Raw genomic sequence first — 15,615 nt, 5'->3', positions numbered from 1 at the left:
TGTCATAGCAAAGGTAAGCACCCTTTATTACATATACATCTCAGTAACAGTGTAAACTCTGCTCTTAATATTTCAAAGACACAATACACAATCATTAATGACTTGTCTGGTTAAACTGCCCTTTCCCTCATTTTCTTTTGAAGATGTCAGGCATTTGTTGTGGCACAGCACAGAACATGAAGTTCTCTGATTTGTATTCTCTTACTTTCTTCGCTGTCTGCAAGTTCCAACAATTCTTTAATTGGATTCTAAAGCCATTTCCCTGTATTTAAAAACTTACAGTAAAACAGAAGAAAATGGTTAGGCAACATTAGGTTTCTTCTTTAGATCAAAAAGAGAATGAGATATCACCTCTTCATACTGGTTTCCTACTGTCTTAGGCTTTCAGACCTCATGACAGAAAACTGTCATTTCACTGATATTTCTGTTTTCCTGAAGCAAAACGATGTAAGAGCATGTGAATTTTTTTTTTTTAAAGAAAGTAGTGATAGTTATGCTTCTATTCCTAACAATGGAAAAGAAAACTACAGATTCATGAAATAGCTACAGGAGAACTAATTATTAATGGCAAGAAGTCCATTCTGAGTAACTATGAAGAGAGAAAGAATCCAAAAGGAATTGAAAAAAAAATGTTTGTGTGGGGAAGGAATAAAAAGAGTCTGAAACAGAAAAATGCAAGTAAATGGAAAATACAAAAGAAAGGAAAACTAGGAGACCTGAAAAAGACCTCAAAACAGCACTGCACCAAAAGTTAAAAGTGAGTGCATGTCATGATGTGGCCAAAAGTCAGATCAATGAAGTTTGCAAACAGCATAATTTTAGCAGAAAGTAATTATTTCCCTTCTGAAGGGGTCTGGCTGCTACTTCAGAATATAATTTCAGTTTTGGATGCTGTTCTCGGGAGCATTTTTGTTTTGGATTTGTCTCATCTGATCAGAACAAATGCCATCAACTCCATAAAATAATGCTAAGTATGATGACATGTCTTTACATACCCAAACATATTCATATTTCACAAATGAGGGTACAGGATTGAATGGCGAAAGGTTTTAAGGGACATATATTTGTCCCTGGTAGTTTCAAAACATTTCATATCTGCTTTTGTTTTTTAAGGTTGAGCCAACATTAAAAGAAGTGTGTGTATCATTAAATGCCACATACTTGGAACACACAAAGTAATGCCAACATTTATGTACTATTCTTCAGGTGTAAGCTAAACAGGGAAGGGAACTCACAGTTTAAATTAATCATCAAACATTGTATTGTAATACACTATACAGTATTTTACAACCAAATACAACCTTTAGTTAAAATATTTGTAATTTAAGTGGATTTAACAGCAAAACTTGAAGATTGTTAGTTATGATGTCACAGATAAAGTTAACTTCATATGGTGTGCAATATGTATCTCAATTTATATAGATTTTAAATTACATTCTTGCAGAATCTTAGAAGATAAAGAATTTAAGAATCTACTCCAACTCAGGACATTTTTGACACTGGTTAGTTAAAATTACTGAATCCTCTGAATGAATTCCATAGAAATGGTGTTTCCACCAGAAAACAGAGAAGCCTGAAATTACTTTCAGTATTTGTTCAAACCTATTGCAGCGAACAACCAGCAAAGATGAGCACAGTCAGCTAAATTAGAAAAGGAACATAACTCCAGTATTTACATCTATTAATAGAAATAATTTGGTTTTTTAGAACGTACAGATAACTTATTAGAAAATCACTTCTTGAGAAGCACAAGCAAATGAAAACAGGTTTAGAATAACATACTTTCTCTTCTTTTTACTACAGTTTTTTATATATCTGATTTATAAAGTTTATTATATTGCTTTATGACATCATAATATTAAGTTCATAAGACCTTGCTATTTGTCTTCTGCCACTGGGCATTTTGTAACAAAGGTATGATTTGGTTCTTCACGCTCATTCCATTTTATTAGCTCAGTACCTATCAGGATACTTTTAAAATTCCTATGAAGTAGAATATGAAAAACATTAGTTAACTGACTGTAACATTGCTTTAAAACTGTGTTACTGATTTAAAAAAAAATAAGTAAAAATTAGTTTTTATTTTACATATAGGCTGAGCTCATATACTTTTTCATACAGCAATTGTGCAGATTAAATACATTCTTGAGCAATCTTGCATAACTTATAAATTGTTTTTCCATCTGAAGGTGGGAGTTTCGTCACGTACTGTTAAGAAAAAAAAGGCCAAATTAGTCACAAACCAACCCTTAAGATTCTATTTATAAACATTAGACTATCTCAAACTTAAACCTGTACATGCACATATATGTATACATGTAATTTTTTATTAAAGCTATTGAAATACTTTCCTTCAGGCCAATGTTCAGTTTTCATGGAAGGTGATAAACATGAACTGTTTCACAATGTAACCTAGCAATATCAAGAGAGATTAATAAAAAGGGTTTGATAATACTCTAGTTATTTAAAGTTCAGAATATTAAACTTTCTAGATATTAAGATATCTGAGGTAGAAGAGCCCTTGTTCTATTTTCTGAACTTTATACACTTTAGAGGGAAAAAAAGTCTGTGCTGCTAAATTAAGAACATTCAAATTATTTTTGTCTCTTCATCAGCAATGATATAATGACCAAATTATATCCAAACACGGGAGAAAGCTTTCATGTACATATTGTGCTGTGCTCCTGTTTACAAGACATTATTTTTCTGTTTCAAGTAAGAAAAGGAGATCTGTAAGGGCAGTGTCACTCCCAACTGAAGTTGTAAAAGTTATGTACCAAGAAAAACCGCAGTCCCCCGTATGAAGCAGTAAATGAATGACTGCAGCAGACAGCATATGGCCATCATTTCCATTGAGTAACTCTCTTATAAGGTTGTTATGTGCCTGTCACACTCCTTAGTGACACTGACAAGATGTTTCTTGGGAAAAATATTTTGTGAAAATTAAGCAGACAGTGTTATGTCTACAACTCAAGCCTTCCACAATGAGAACAAAACTTGAAATGCTGCAACTCTGAGTAGGTGGAAAGGACATAAAAATCAAATGAGCAAGTGCCATGAGAGCACACAAGCATTGGCATGCTATGTGCCCAGAACCAACAGAATCAGTTTTCCCTAACAGACATCCTTAATTTGAACTGAAAAATGGACAAAGGTCACGTGATGTTAAGCATTTACCATAGACCCGGGCCTAAGCTTATATTTAAAAATTCAGCAACTGCAGAGATCAGCACCCCAAGTGTTATGATGAGATTGTTTTCCTCCTTCTCTGTGAGCACAAACTGAAGTTTAAAAACCAAACCAAACCAAAAAACTTCAAAGGGCGTTTCTTGTCCTTCCTGAAAAACAGGAGCATACACCTGAATCAAGGACTTCCAACTGGAGTAAGAGTCACAATTATTCTGATTAGTATCTCCTCTTGTTATTTAAACATATCAATATTTTCAAGTAATTGATTCTTTGTGAACAAATAACTGACTGTATCTGCTGTCTCTTCAAAACTGAAAAGTGATTTCTGAGGAAAACTGAGTTATTTTTGTTCAGTAAACACAGAAATGGTGTTTTTGGGAAAACAAACAAATAAACCCTTAAGTCTGTAGCTCGCTCAGACAAAGTAATTCCCAGACATTCAAGATGCACACAGGTTTTTGTAGGGAAGACTGCAAGTCTACCTTTCAAGGGAAAGTTAATTTATCCACTACTTGATCTAAATAGAAAATGCTGTTTCTTGAACTACTTTGGTAGTGAAAGGAAGGGATAAACCAGTCAACAGTGCCCAATGCCCTTGAGGAGTCTGCTGGAGCCAAAGTGCAGAAACGTGTAGGTCAGTAATGCACATTAATAACCAAGAATTGAGATAATATTTAAAAGCTGGTGCACTATCGTGCTGGTAAGCTTCTATGGCGTTCTGCACAAGTAAGTCTAAAGACAACACTTTCTGAACTTGAGTAATAACTGCATTTGTGTGACACTAGTCTATTTTCTTTGAATAAAAAGAAGGTTATTATTATTACAAAAATTAAGTTTCAGTTGTTCAATTAGTATCTAGTAGCTGTTTTATCATTAAAATAAACAGAAGGTCTAAGTTGAAAAAAACCCCACTAATTTCATGTTGTTATTCAGGCTGGTAAATGCTGAAAATCTGAAACAGCTGTAAATATTTGTGTTGTTATTTACTTATAAGTAGACAGTCCTGGGTGCAGTTATGTAATGAACAGGAAGAAATATATTCCTTAGCTTCTGTCTGCATAACATTTCCATATGCACATGCCATTACAGAAACAGAAACAGTAAACTAAATTCAGTTGCTCTGCTTAGGTACTGTACTAATCAGGAATCGTAAAAATTTACACTGCTTGATGTTAAGCATCTCTAGAACACATACACACAAAAATACGCATTTAAGAAATGCAGAAACTTAAATGTAAACCCATAAAATGCTATGTACTTGCATATTTAGGTATGAATTCCAGAAAATATACAAAGATATAAATGCTAGCATTAGGAATGTATTCTATGGTATGCTGTAAATAAAAATTTAAAGGTATATGCACTGTGCTCTAGGCAAGTAATAAATACTTCATGGAATATTTTCTAAAAGTTTGAAAATACTGTACAATCATTTTGTATATCGCTCTACTTCAAACTGAAACAAAGCTACTGCAACAAATTGCATTTTTCCCCCCTATAAAATAATGCACTATAATAAAATGACTAACAGTACATAAAACATGAAAATAAAAATGACCCTCCTTTTACTCCCCATCCACAACTTACACACTTTTCCTTCTTTTTCTAGCTTCTTCAAGTGGACTAGGAGGTTTTTTTCTGCTGCTGGAAGTAAATTTTCAGGGATTTCCTAATGGGAACAAAAAATATGCATGTTGTGTTTGTTTAAATATTCATCAATTATTTTTTCAATATATGGAACTCATGGTTTATTACCATATATTTTCCTCTTCTGAACTGCCATGTTGAACATTCAGTTAGTTACAGGAAACAGAGATGAGTAAATCATTTTTACACCAGTTAAACTAGCAGTCTAACAACACATTTTTGTTTACTTTGCTCATTTTTTGCATTATCCGTTTGTATGATGCAAACTTTGGCCAGCATTGAGAAGACTGTGCTCTTCTGAGCTTTGTCTGCACTGGGTTGTCAGTGTAGCTGAGTATTTTTAAAGACAAACTTAAGACGCATTTCTCCACATAAACCTATCACTTCTATTCCACAACAACATTTGCATAGGTTTAAATATCCTGCAGTGATTAGTGTCTGTAAATAAGTGAACAATTAAAAAATATAACAGCTTCAGGAGGACAAAACATCTCTTAAAATTTTTCAGTGCTCATTAGGTAAAAAATAGTAACACTGGTTGCCCAGAGAAGCTGTGGATGCCCAATCCCTGGAAGTGTTCAAGGACAGTGTGGGTAGGGCTTTGAGCAACCTGGTCTAGTGGAAGATGTCCCTGCCTGTGGCAGGGGGGTTGGAACTAGATGACCTTTAAGGTCCCTCCAACCCAAAGCATTCTATGATTCTATAATGATTACTCAAAATCCCCCTCTCCAGCTCTATCATCCTAAAAGTAAAGCTTTTTTTTTTATTTTTGAAAATTAAAAAGTTTTTCTCTAAATAATATGAGCATGGTAGGAAAATTCACTAGAAAATTAGTTAAATAAATTGTGAACCTTTAAAATGCTTTGAAAGCACACACTTTTCTTTGTAATATAAAGCTTTAGTAGTATTGAAAAAATTTTTATATATATAGGACAAGTGATTTGTGATTTACAGAAACATGACAATGGCTGTATACTCAAAAACTAGTTGATCAGGCTGGAAAACTGCAGAAGCTGAATTGCCACAAGTAACAGTACATCAGCACTGCAAAACATTCAACTTGACGTACTCATTCTTTTGGAAACTGGAGGTCAGCAGAACCATGAAAAACGAGTTGTGAAGCTGTTACAGATCTGTGCACAAGCCAAAGCCATTGGCAACTTTGTCATCTTCCTCCTAAGTAAATGCTGTATCTCTCATCTCTGTTTGCTAGGAGGGGCAACCCCCACACAACAGGGATTGCGGAGGTTACATGAAGAATGATGAAGTAGCAAAAAAAATACTCTTACTCCTGTCTAATGACATACAAGCTATCCAACTTCTGAGTAGCAACATCCATCTCTGTGGAGCTGCAGTTTACCTGCAATCTCCTGCAGACTGATAAATCAGGAACTAGAAGTTCTAACCAATCTTCAGGAGACTCCAAACACAGTTTGGCAAATCAGTGACTACTCGCCACGTTATACTTTTCACTCAGAACCAAGTTGTACAACTTTATTTTTGCTTCATCCTATGAAACTGTGCTTAGGGCCATCTAGGTAGTGAAATAAGAAGTTCGTAAGAATCATCTGGGTCTCACTCCAATGAAGTGCTTAAGCAATACAACTTAGATGCAGTCATAAGTGAACCCCGAACAAGCAGAATTTTTTTTTTCTCTCTTTTAAGAAGCCACCATGGTCTTCACCCAAAGACTTCAACTGTTACGTACAATTTTATGAACATAACCTCAATTTTCTTTAGCTTGATCTAAAAACTTTGAATCAACAATTACCTTGTATACTATCTTTACAAGCTCTGAGGATGTGTATGATTTTCCAGTATTCTTCTGGAACACATTTAGAATTTGCTGCTCACGTGCAACTCGGTGAGAAATGTAGTTTTGGATTCTAGTATTTGCATCACGTACTACGGGGCCGTGACCTAAAAATCAAAACACACGTACCACAGCACTATTACTCAAATCTGGAATTAAGTATGCTATTGAATAATTAAAACATTCCTATATAAACTCCAGTAGATTTAAGAGTCATAAGGAATAAGCAGCACCTTTATGAATCACCCTGTCAGAGCATCCTTGATGTTAAATTGTCAGACATTCTTTGAATGATTTTGTGTGTGGTTTTTTTTTTTGTTTTTTTTTTCTTCCCATCATATAAATAGGCCACAATTAAGTTTGAATGTCTGTATCACAGTCTGCAACTGAAAAGCATTAAGATGGAAAGGAAGAATTAGGATATGAAAAGTCTGAATGGGGAAAAGGAATACTTCAGATGGAATGAGGAAAGCAAGGGAAGACTACTTTAGGCTATTCAAAAAAATGGAAAGGAGTTCATTGCTGAGCAGACTTTAAAATGAGATTCATGTTATTATAGTATCTGTGTTTGCCTGTCTTCCCCTCCCCAAAGGACATTGATACTGATGATTTAAACTGATATTAGCCTTTGAACAACAGTGACTGATGTAAAGGACTCAGGTACTACTGTCCTGTTGGGGACTACCTAGCAAGCACTGAGGTGGCATCTTTAATTGTGACAGGTAATTTTCCAGGACAGATCTTCAGAACTGATTCATACACCATATTTTATTCCTTTAAAAGCATAAGTGATCATAAGTATGATCAAAAAAAATTAACAGAAGGGACAAATCAGTGAGCCAATCGGAATGTGTCAGGGCAGGAATAAGCAAGGCACGGGGAAAGTTACAGGTGGGTCATTTCACGTCCAGCTGGTTAATAAAGAAAACCAGACATGTTTTTTCCTGGACTGATTGTGCCAGTTCCGAAATGTTCAGCTTACTGACAGGTCTTTGAATCACCTTAAGAAAAGGCTTAATTGGTTAAGCACTAACCTTTATGGAAAAATCAAATACTGCCTCATGGTACACTAAAATGATAGATGAAAATGTTCTTCAGCCATGAGAATTACATGCACAGATATTAAACTTAATGTTTTACCTATTGAGAAATCTACTTGCATGAATAATCATCACATGCTTTTTATAGCAAGGTTTCCTATTTCTTTGCCTGTATATCTCACTGAAGTAGCAACAGCAATTTCCAGCTCTGCCAATGCAAACTCTGAGTAATTCACAAAATTAGTAGAAAAGAAAGTAGTGTAAAAAACCATAGCTTTCTTTTAGAAGTTATCTAGTATCATCCAAGTTGGACAGTTTCTTTTTGAGATTCTTGGACTATTTAAAAAAATCACCTTATTCTTTACTTGTACTTTGGGTTAACTGACTAAATGGCTTTTTAGTATTAAGGCTCCTTAATTTAAAGCTCATTTTGCCTGAGGACAGGCAGCTTATAGAAAAAGAGCAATTAGTTTTTCATGTTTTGAATATCTGTGAAATAAAGTGCCAAAGGAATCTGTTCTTCCATAAGTCAAAATATACACAATTCAACTTATACACTCACTTCAGCACATCTGAAATTACTAAATATAGCTTGAAGCTTACCTTGTGTAAATATAGTATTATAAATATAAGATATGTAATGTGCAAATATAAAACTATACTGTCATATGCATTTATATTTAATGATTTCAAACATATTTAATCTGAAGCTATTGTCCCTTACAATGTAAATTACAAATATAACACTGTTACCATTTATAAACCCAAAACTTTAAATTTAGAAAAAACACACTAAAGGGTATACAAAGCAGAGACTGTAACAGTAACTGTCCATTCTCTTGCATTCCCTAAGGACAGAAGTCTCATTAAAGCAATCAAAAGTAAGGCCTGCACATGGAATCACAAGGCATCTTAAAAGCTGTCCCCACTCTTCCAAGTGATTTAATTGACTTAGACCACAGGACCAATGTCAGGACCTGAAATGGAATCCACATTTTGCAAAGTTAAAGGCATTTCATATCCATTACATCATCTGATCCCTAGCTGTTGTGTATGCATATACATACATTAAAATGATGTCAGAAATCTATGAACTAAATCCAGATGTGCATCTTTCCCATCCATCATTTTTCCAGGACAGCAATATAGTTAACTTCATCCATAAATGGATTTATATCTGAATAAATGTAAAATGTTTAAGCACACGAAAAGCACTCTCAAAATATGACTGTCATTCCACGAATTTAATATCAGACAGATTCATATTATTTTCTAGTAACACACTGTGAAATAATACAGATACTCTTACCTTAAATTACAGCACAAAGGATAGAACTGAAGAAAACAACTGGCTCATGAAATTTTGCATAGAACCATTTTTTCTGTATTATGAAGGAATATTGTTCATTATTACAGGATGGGGAGCCCTCTGCTGACTAAAATGCCTTTTTCTTGTCCCCAGGATTCTCATCAAATACGGACTGTAAGTAGATGTCATGAGTATTCTGCCTGAGTCACTTCTACATTAAATTCAAAAAAAAGCACAGAAGGGGAATGATTGGCTACTCACAGCTAGCCAGCAGTCAGCTTGTTACAAAAATTCATCTAATTCTGAGGCTGCCACGTGAGTGCTAAAGCATGGATGGGGAACAGAAAAACAGTTCAAAAATTATGAAGATCTAAAACTGCAGTACAGATGAAGTTCTCAACTTACATAGAATGTGTAGCAAAGCAAACTACCTTCTGCTGTAGTTATCCAACAGCATAAACAATTGTTCTGATTGAGCAATAACCATCTTCTACCCAACTGCACATACACTTTGTGGTGCATGGATGAAAAAAGAAAGTTAATTTTGAACCAACTCAATACTTGGCTACTCATCACTGAAAATGCATAATATCACACTGGCTTCCTAATTGCAAGTACAGTAGAAGCACAGTTACAACAGTAGCAAACAGTTACATATAAAAGGCACAAATATTCAGCCTGGGTGAATGTGTAATCTAGATACATAACCATTAAGAATAGAGAGAAATACAACAGATAAAATTGATAAACAAAATAGAATTTGGCATATATGGACTTTTTGAAGGCAGAAATTCAATTAGAGGAACAGATTGAAAGAGAGTAGAACATTTGAGTGAGATTCTGGAAGCTAAAATATTTTTAGTCTTAACAGAAGTTAAGTCAATAACTATGACCAAGTTGCTATTCTGACTACATCAGCCTCCATGTCCATGGAATATCTATAATGATGTTTTTCTTAAATAGCATTTTTATGCTTAGATCTTAAAGCACTTAAAGGACACCTACTTCAAAAGAAGGCTATTTTAAGAGTGAACAAGACAGTAGGCCAAATATAGATGGTTAATGGGAGCAAGACAGGACTGAGAATGTAGACACAGTAGCTCAGAATGACAAGTTGAAGATGATGAAACAGAAAAAAGGCAGAAAACAATCCTGAAATGTAGCTCTGAGAAAGCAAATGAGGAGTTTAAACCATTGTTACATAATGAGTTCTTAAAATGCAGTCTTGTCAAATAGACACATGATTTATATGAAAAGTAAATGCATTCCCAAGGTTTGCAGGAAAGAGAGGAAAAAAATTAAAGAAAAGTCATAGACTGAGTGAATCGGCAACTTATTTTTAGAACATGTTTGGCTCTTGTTCAAATTTAACCTAAGTCATTAACTAAGACAACCATTTCACAGTTCTGCAGCTTTTCAAGATGAATTTGTGATTAATCTGTGTTGCAAGGGACAGACATCTCTCTCAAAAAACTTTACTAGGTACTCACAGTGGCAGAATATGTGGGGATGAAAAGGACCAAAAGAACAACTATCATTTTTATTTCCAATGTAACATTAAGGCACATGGATACAGTAATATAAGAAAACTAAATTTGCTGTATAATTTAAACAGTGAAAGATTCTGGCCTCTGGAGGTTTTGGGCACAGAAACACAAGATTCACCCTCAAATGGAGAAATTTCAGGAAGGAAAGATACCTATCACTACGAATTTTCAAGTCTTGCAAACCACCATGCCATAAAGTCATCTTAGCTTAGTGCTTATTAAGTAATGAACTTGAATTGTTACATCAGGAATGGTGTTTGATTGTAATAAGAGTTCTCAAATTCTTAGAGGACATACTTCAAAATTACACAGTAAAAGAAAGAAGTTAAAAATAGAACCACTTACCTGGATATATTAAATCTGGTTTCATTTCTAACAACCTTTTCAAAGTTTTCATGTAATCATACAGGTCTTCAATTACTGTTGTTCCTTCCCCTAAAATACAGTCACCGGAAAATACAGCATTTTCTTCTTCTAGATGTAAAATCATGTGATCATCGGTGTGTCCTGGTGTATATAAAACTCTGTTTAAAGAACAACAACAAAAAAGCATAAGTTTTTCACACAGCAAATATGCTTAATTTTTGAAGCAAGAACAAATAATAATAAAATCACACACTTGCAAAGCAGCCCACAAGAATCAGAAAAAAAATGACCAAGAAAAGGCTGAAAAGTTCATGTAACCAGGGTATCACTTTGTCTAATCCCAGTCCATTTCCTTATACCAGGCAGAGAACACAGATCATCATCTCTAACTTTACTTACTGACATGCCTTTACTTACGTGACACATCATAATACAAGTGCATTAAGGGAGCTGACTAGCAGTGTACAACTTCTGTTTTAGAGGGCTTTACTCTGAAGCTTTCAAAGATTCAAATATTATTTCCAAATTGAAAAGCGTGACATTCTTGACATACACCTTGTACTTAGCAATAAGGTTAATGATGATGTCTATTCCTTTAGAAATTAACTCTAAATTTCTGAACCTGACCCAGATAAAGTTAAATCTCTAAAAATTTATTTTTCCCTGAAAGCCCCATGGCACAGAGGAGCAGAGCCATCAAATACAAAGAACCATGGTCTTTTAGCTGTTCTATGTGCAGATCATTAAACATCTGGATGGTAAAGATTAAGGACCCACATCTTGAATCAGCACTGCATTAGCATGCCACAAAGGGACAGTGGATATGTGTGTATATGTGGTAACCTGAGCTGCCAAGGAGCTGCACTGTGGTGCTCTTTCACTAGGATTTCTGAAAGGCAGAAGGCTTTACGCTGAGGCTGATGCAGACTGAGAGTAACACAGCTCCCATCGGCACCACTGCTGAACCTGATCACGATCTTCCTGTTAACGGCAGATGCACCAAAGCAGTGATCAGGAACTGCCAGGGCTGGTGCCAAGCACGGTGGACAGGGAAAGGCTAAACAGCTCCCAGCCAGGGCTAGGAGACCACAAGTGCAGCACCATCCAACGCAATGACTTCCAGCTCTTACTGAATACTGAGCTCAGAAGGAAGCAGGTGAGCCATCACCCTATGGAAGCAACATCAAAATCGAGATGATGGGTTGTATCTTGCCTTTGTGGGAAGTGTTATGCTCCAGTTCTTGATGAAACTTTACCAGGAAACCACTAACATGGAAAAACAATGGAAAATGAACCCAGCACTGCCTGGCTCACCTTGAAAACTTGAAGGTTGCTAACTAAAATTTAACATGCAGATACTGCTATCTTGGAAGCAGTGGTGGATCTGAGAGTATTCTTAAAGAGCTTACCTGCTTTTAACCAAGCATGAAGTTTGGATGCATTACCCCTGTCATGACTCCATAGGGGCTGTGATGTCTATTATAAATTCTCACCAGGCTGAACAAAGACACCAGACACATGATAGGGAACTCCTGTGCTTAGTGGTATAATCTTCTTAACTCTGGGAACTAGCCCACGATTTAGTCCCAGAAGCGTTGGCTAACAACCACTTAACTTTGACAACACACTTAACAAACTCCCATTCCTCACAACAAACTTCTCAAAGGTGTTGGCTAAATAGCCCTGTATTTTTACAACAAACTCCCAACTCCCACAACAGCACAGCCAGCCTGTTTGAGCCCTCCAGGAAGGCAGCTGGGGTGGGGGACTGATGCAGGCATGAGTCTGAAGGCAGAAAAGGAAGTTGGCTTGGAACTGCCTCAGTGCTGCCCCACTTCCATGGGATCCTCTCTGCCAACCACAACTTTCTTGTCGTGACAGTCATAATGTTTGAGACAAAACACGCTTAGGCCTGGTCCTCCACCACCTCAAACTTCAAAATGTGCCACTCTTGTCTTACTAGGATTGAAATTTAAAAAGTTGGTTTACATCTTTAAATTTTTGTCCAAACATGGGCCACTTAAGGAAGTGAAAGGTCTTCAATGTGCAATATAATACTCTTTTATTAATTTTTTTTTTACACTAACAAAATAAAATGCTTTTGGACAAATATGTCCTAAAAATACCCTTTTTTAAAAAAAATGTGGCTTTTTTTTTCTTCTAATCAACCAACTGACATTCTGCAAGTTGGGATATAATTCCCAGCTAAACTGAGGAAAACAAGCAAACTTTGTCCTTAGAAGTGTAATGCCTTGTTAATGAAAGGAGCCTGGAAAGAGAAGGATCAGACCTTTTTGTTGTGTGTGTGCTTCCATGAGGCAGAGTGGCTTTCTCTTTCACACTCATTCAAACTAACATTACAGGCAATATCCTCCCTGGGAAGAAGTTCTCCCAGACTGGCACCCTACAAGAACCTCATAGGTTTAAAATTTAACATTTAACATTTTAAGTATTAAATGTTTTAGTGTCTCCTTGGGAAATATTTTTAAAGTAAAGAGAAAGGCATGCTAAATCATCCATCCAGACTACCATACACTTTCACAAAAGTATCAATTTTAATAGTAAGTACTTATGTAAGAGTGATAAGAAAGTATGTAAAATTTTATTTGATTTTCCCAAAGAAAATATTTTTCTAGGGAAATGTTCCTAATTTTCTCTGCTGAGTCCAAAGACTAAAGGCTAATTCCTGATAATTCTTATTCATAAAATCGATTTCTTTGTATTAACATACCTGCTGGATTATGACAGGAAGTCCACATGCATAAGTGATGAAAAGACTAGATGTATGGGTTTGCAGTCACAGAAATTAGGATACATGTATGTGTCAGAATTCTGAAGAAAAAAGAACTTGCAGAAATTGGTGTTTACCTGAGTGTGGCTCCCTCTGTCTGTATCACATCACCCTCTTTAAGATAAAAATATTTATGTCCTCCTTCTATTGTTTCTTCACAGTGAGGGACGCGAGGGAGCTTACAGATGCGATATCCTGAGTCTAATATTTAAAGAAAGTAAAGAAATTGATGTTTGGAATTTGTCACTAACAAACCTAATTCCACAGAAAGGTTACTTTTTTAATGAGTACGATTACTTATCACACAGTACAAATACAAAACTAGAAACAATAAATTCTGTATAGTAACTTTATGTTTGTAAAGAATAGAGAAAGCCACTGATTTTGAATACTGTACTCTGAACCAGCAACAAATTAGAAGATGAAAAAAACAATCAGAAATGAAATTAAAAGGTCAGTAATTATAATATTTTACAAATATTCCTTCTTGAGTCATCAAAAGCCACCCTGCATAAACTTTTACACCACCACTAAGATTTCTGCACTCGCATTCTCATTATGATTCAACATTTGCCTAAAACTGGAGACTTTTCTGAGCTGCAAATTCCCTTAGCTTTTATTGTTTTGAACTGTGCATGACTTGGCTGGAACACCTATGGATAAGAACCCAGAAAGGTATTTATATTCCTTGCTAGTCTTTACAACCACACTCATGGGTTGACAAGCCCAAAATCCTCACCAAGACACCAACTGTTTTCAGTAGTGCCCAGGCTTCTTTGCAGAAAAGTACTTAGCAGTTTTACAAAATAAAGCCTGTGACAAAGTTCATGATAAAGTTTAACAATGTTAAGAATTACTGCATTATCCATACTGCTTATTCTCTTCCCAGGTACCAAAGCAGAAATGTCCTCTACTGTTTATCAATATGAAATACACATTTTTAGATCAGAATTTACCTGTGGACTGCCCTACCACTTTCCCCTCATGATCTGAGGCCTACGAATTTGTCAGCAATTATTAGTGGGTTCCTGTAGGAATCTCAAAGTTATGCATGTTTCTTTTTCAAAATTCAAGTTATTTGTTTTTACACAAGTGAAAATAACAATCAATTTGTCACTGCAGTCAATGCAAAAAGGAAGGATTATCAAGTTTTTCTCTCATCACTTAATACCATGTAAACTGCTGATGGTAATCTAAGTTCTCATTGTTCACACATAAGAAAAAATCACTATGAAGGTATGCACAGGCACTGAAGAAAAACTGTAGTACTACAAGTACAATATTCAGATTGCTCTCATTCAATACACTGCAACAGTATCATGAAAGTACATGTATCTTATATGAAGATTCCAGAAGAATAATCCAGCTGTTTTGCACAGAAGCATTCAGTTAATGTTTTTCACTTGCCACGTATCTAACATTTTCAATGTTATTATGAAATGAGATTTCAATATCTGAAACCTCTGGCTTACCATTCGGGATGTTTTCGCAGATATCAGGTATTCCACCAGTATGATCACGATGCCAGTGTGTCACTAAAATTTCTTGAATAGAGACATTGAAGTCTGACAGTGCCTGCTTTAAACAGCTGATATATTCAGGAATAGCTGGCTCTCCGGTGTCAATAAGGACTCTTCTACACACGGACAAAAAAAGGGAGGGACATACAAACAGCACAGAATTAAGAGTGTTCATTTGAAACACAAAAAATAATAGAAGACAACATTGCATGGAAATGTGGCAATAACTGATGTCTCCATATCCAGACGCCATCTCTTGCTCCCCGATACGCCAACCTCCCGTCAAGACAATTTAAAAAGTGAGATAAATAATAAACATAGCCCACACATTTACAACTCCGGGACAAGTAGCGGGAACCATCGTTTAGTACGGCCGGGGAGCTGCGCGGCCTG

At 35.6% G+C, this 15,615-nt stretch overlaps 1 protein-coding gene across 1 annotated transcript; it reads right to left on the bottom strand.

Annotated features, from left to right (window-relative positions):
* Window positions 1-15,412, bottom strand: LACTB2 (lactamase beta 2). Its single transcript, XM_029959413.1, has 6 exons — window positions 15,175-15,412; window positions 13,780-13,903; window positions 10,891-11,069; window positions 6,608-6,756; window positions 4,777-4,858; window positions 1-2,208 (listed from the first exon to the last, which is right to left on the bottom strand). The coding sequence occupies exons 1-6, from the start codon at window positions 15,395-15,397 to the stop codon at window positions 2,165-2,167; spliced, it is 801 nt and encodes a 266-aa protein (XP_029815273.1). The 5' UTR covers window positions 15,398-15,412; the 3' UTR covers window positions 1-2,164.
* Window positions 15,413-15,615: the final 203 nt, after the last annotated feature.

Source organism: Manacus vitellinus, unplaced genomic scaffold, assembly GCF_001715985.3.
Source record: "Manacus vitellinus isolate BGI_N305 unplaced genomic scaffold, ASM171598v3 scaffold_1_pilon, whole genome shotgun sequence".
Taxonomy (NCBI): domain Eukaryota; kingdom Metazoa; phylum Chordata; class Aves; order Passeriformes; family Pipridae; genus Manacus; species Manacus vitellinus.
Note: the sequence above shows the minus strand (reverse complement) of the source record. Positions and strands in the feature narration are given on the sequence as shown.

Excerpts from the sequence above, each read along its gene's own strand:
- LACTB2 (XM_029959413.1), bottom strand. The coding sequence starts at position 15,397 with ATGAACACTCTTAATTCTGTGCTGTTTGTATGTCCCTCCCTTTTTTTG. Across the intron at positions 6,757-10,890 it reads ACCAGATTTAATATATCCAG|GTCACGGCCCCGTAGTACGT; the intron begins GTAAGTGGTTCT and ends TTTGATTTTTAG. Across the intron at positions 2,209-4,776 it reads AGAAAAAGAAGGAAAAGTGT|TACGTGACGAAACTCCCACC; the intron begins GTAAGTTGTGGA and ends TTTTCTTAACAG.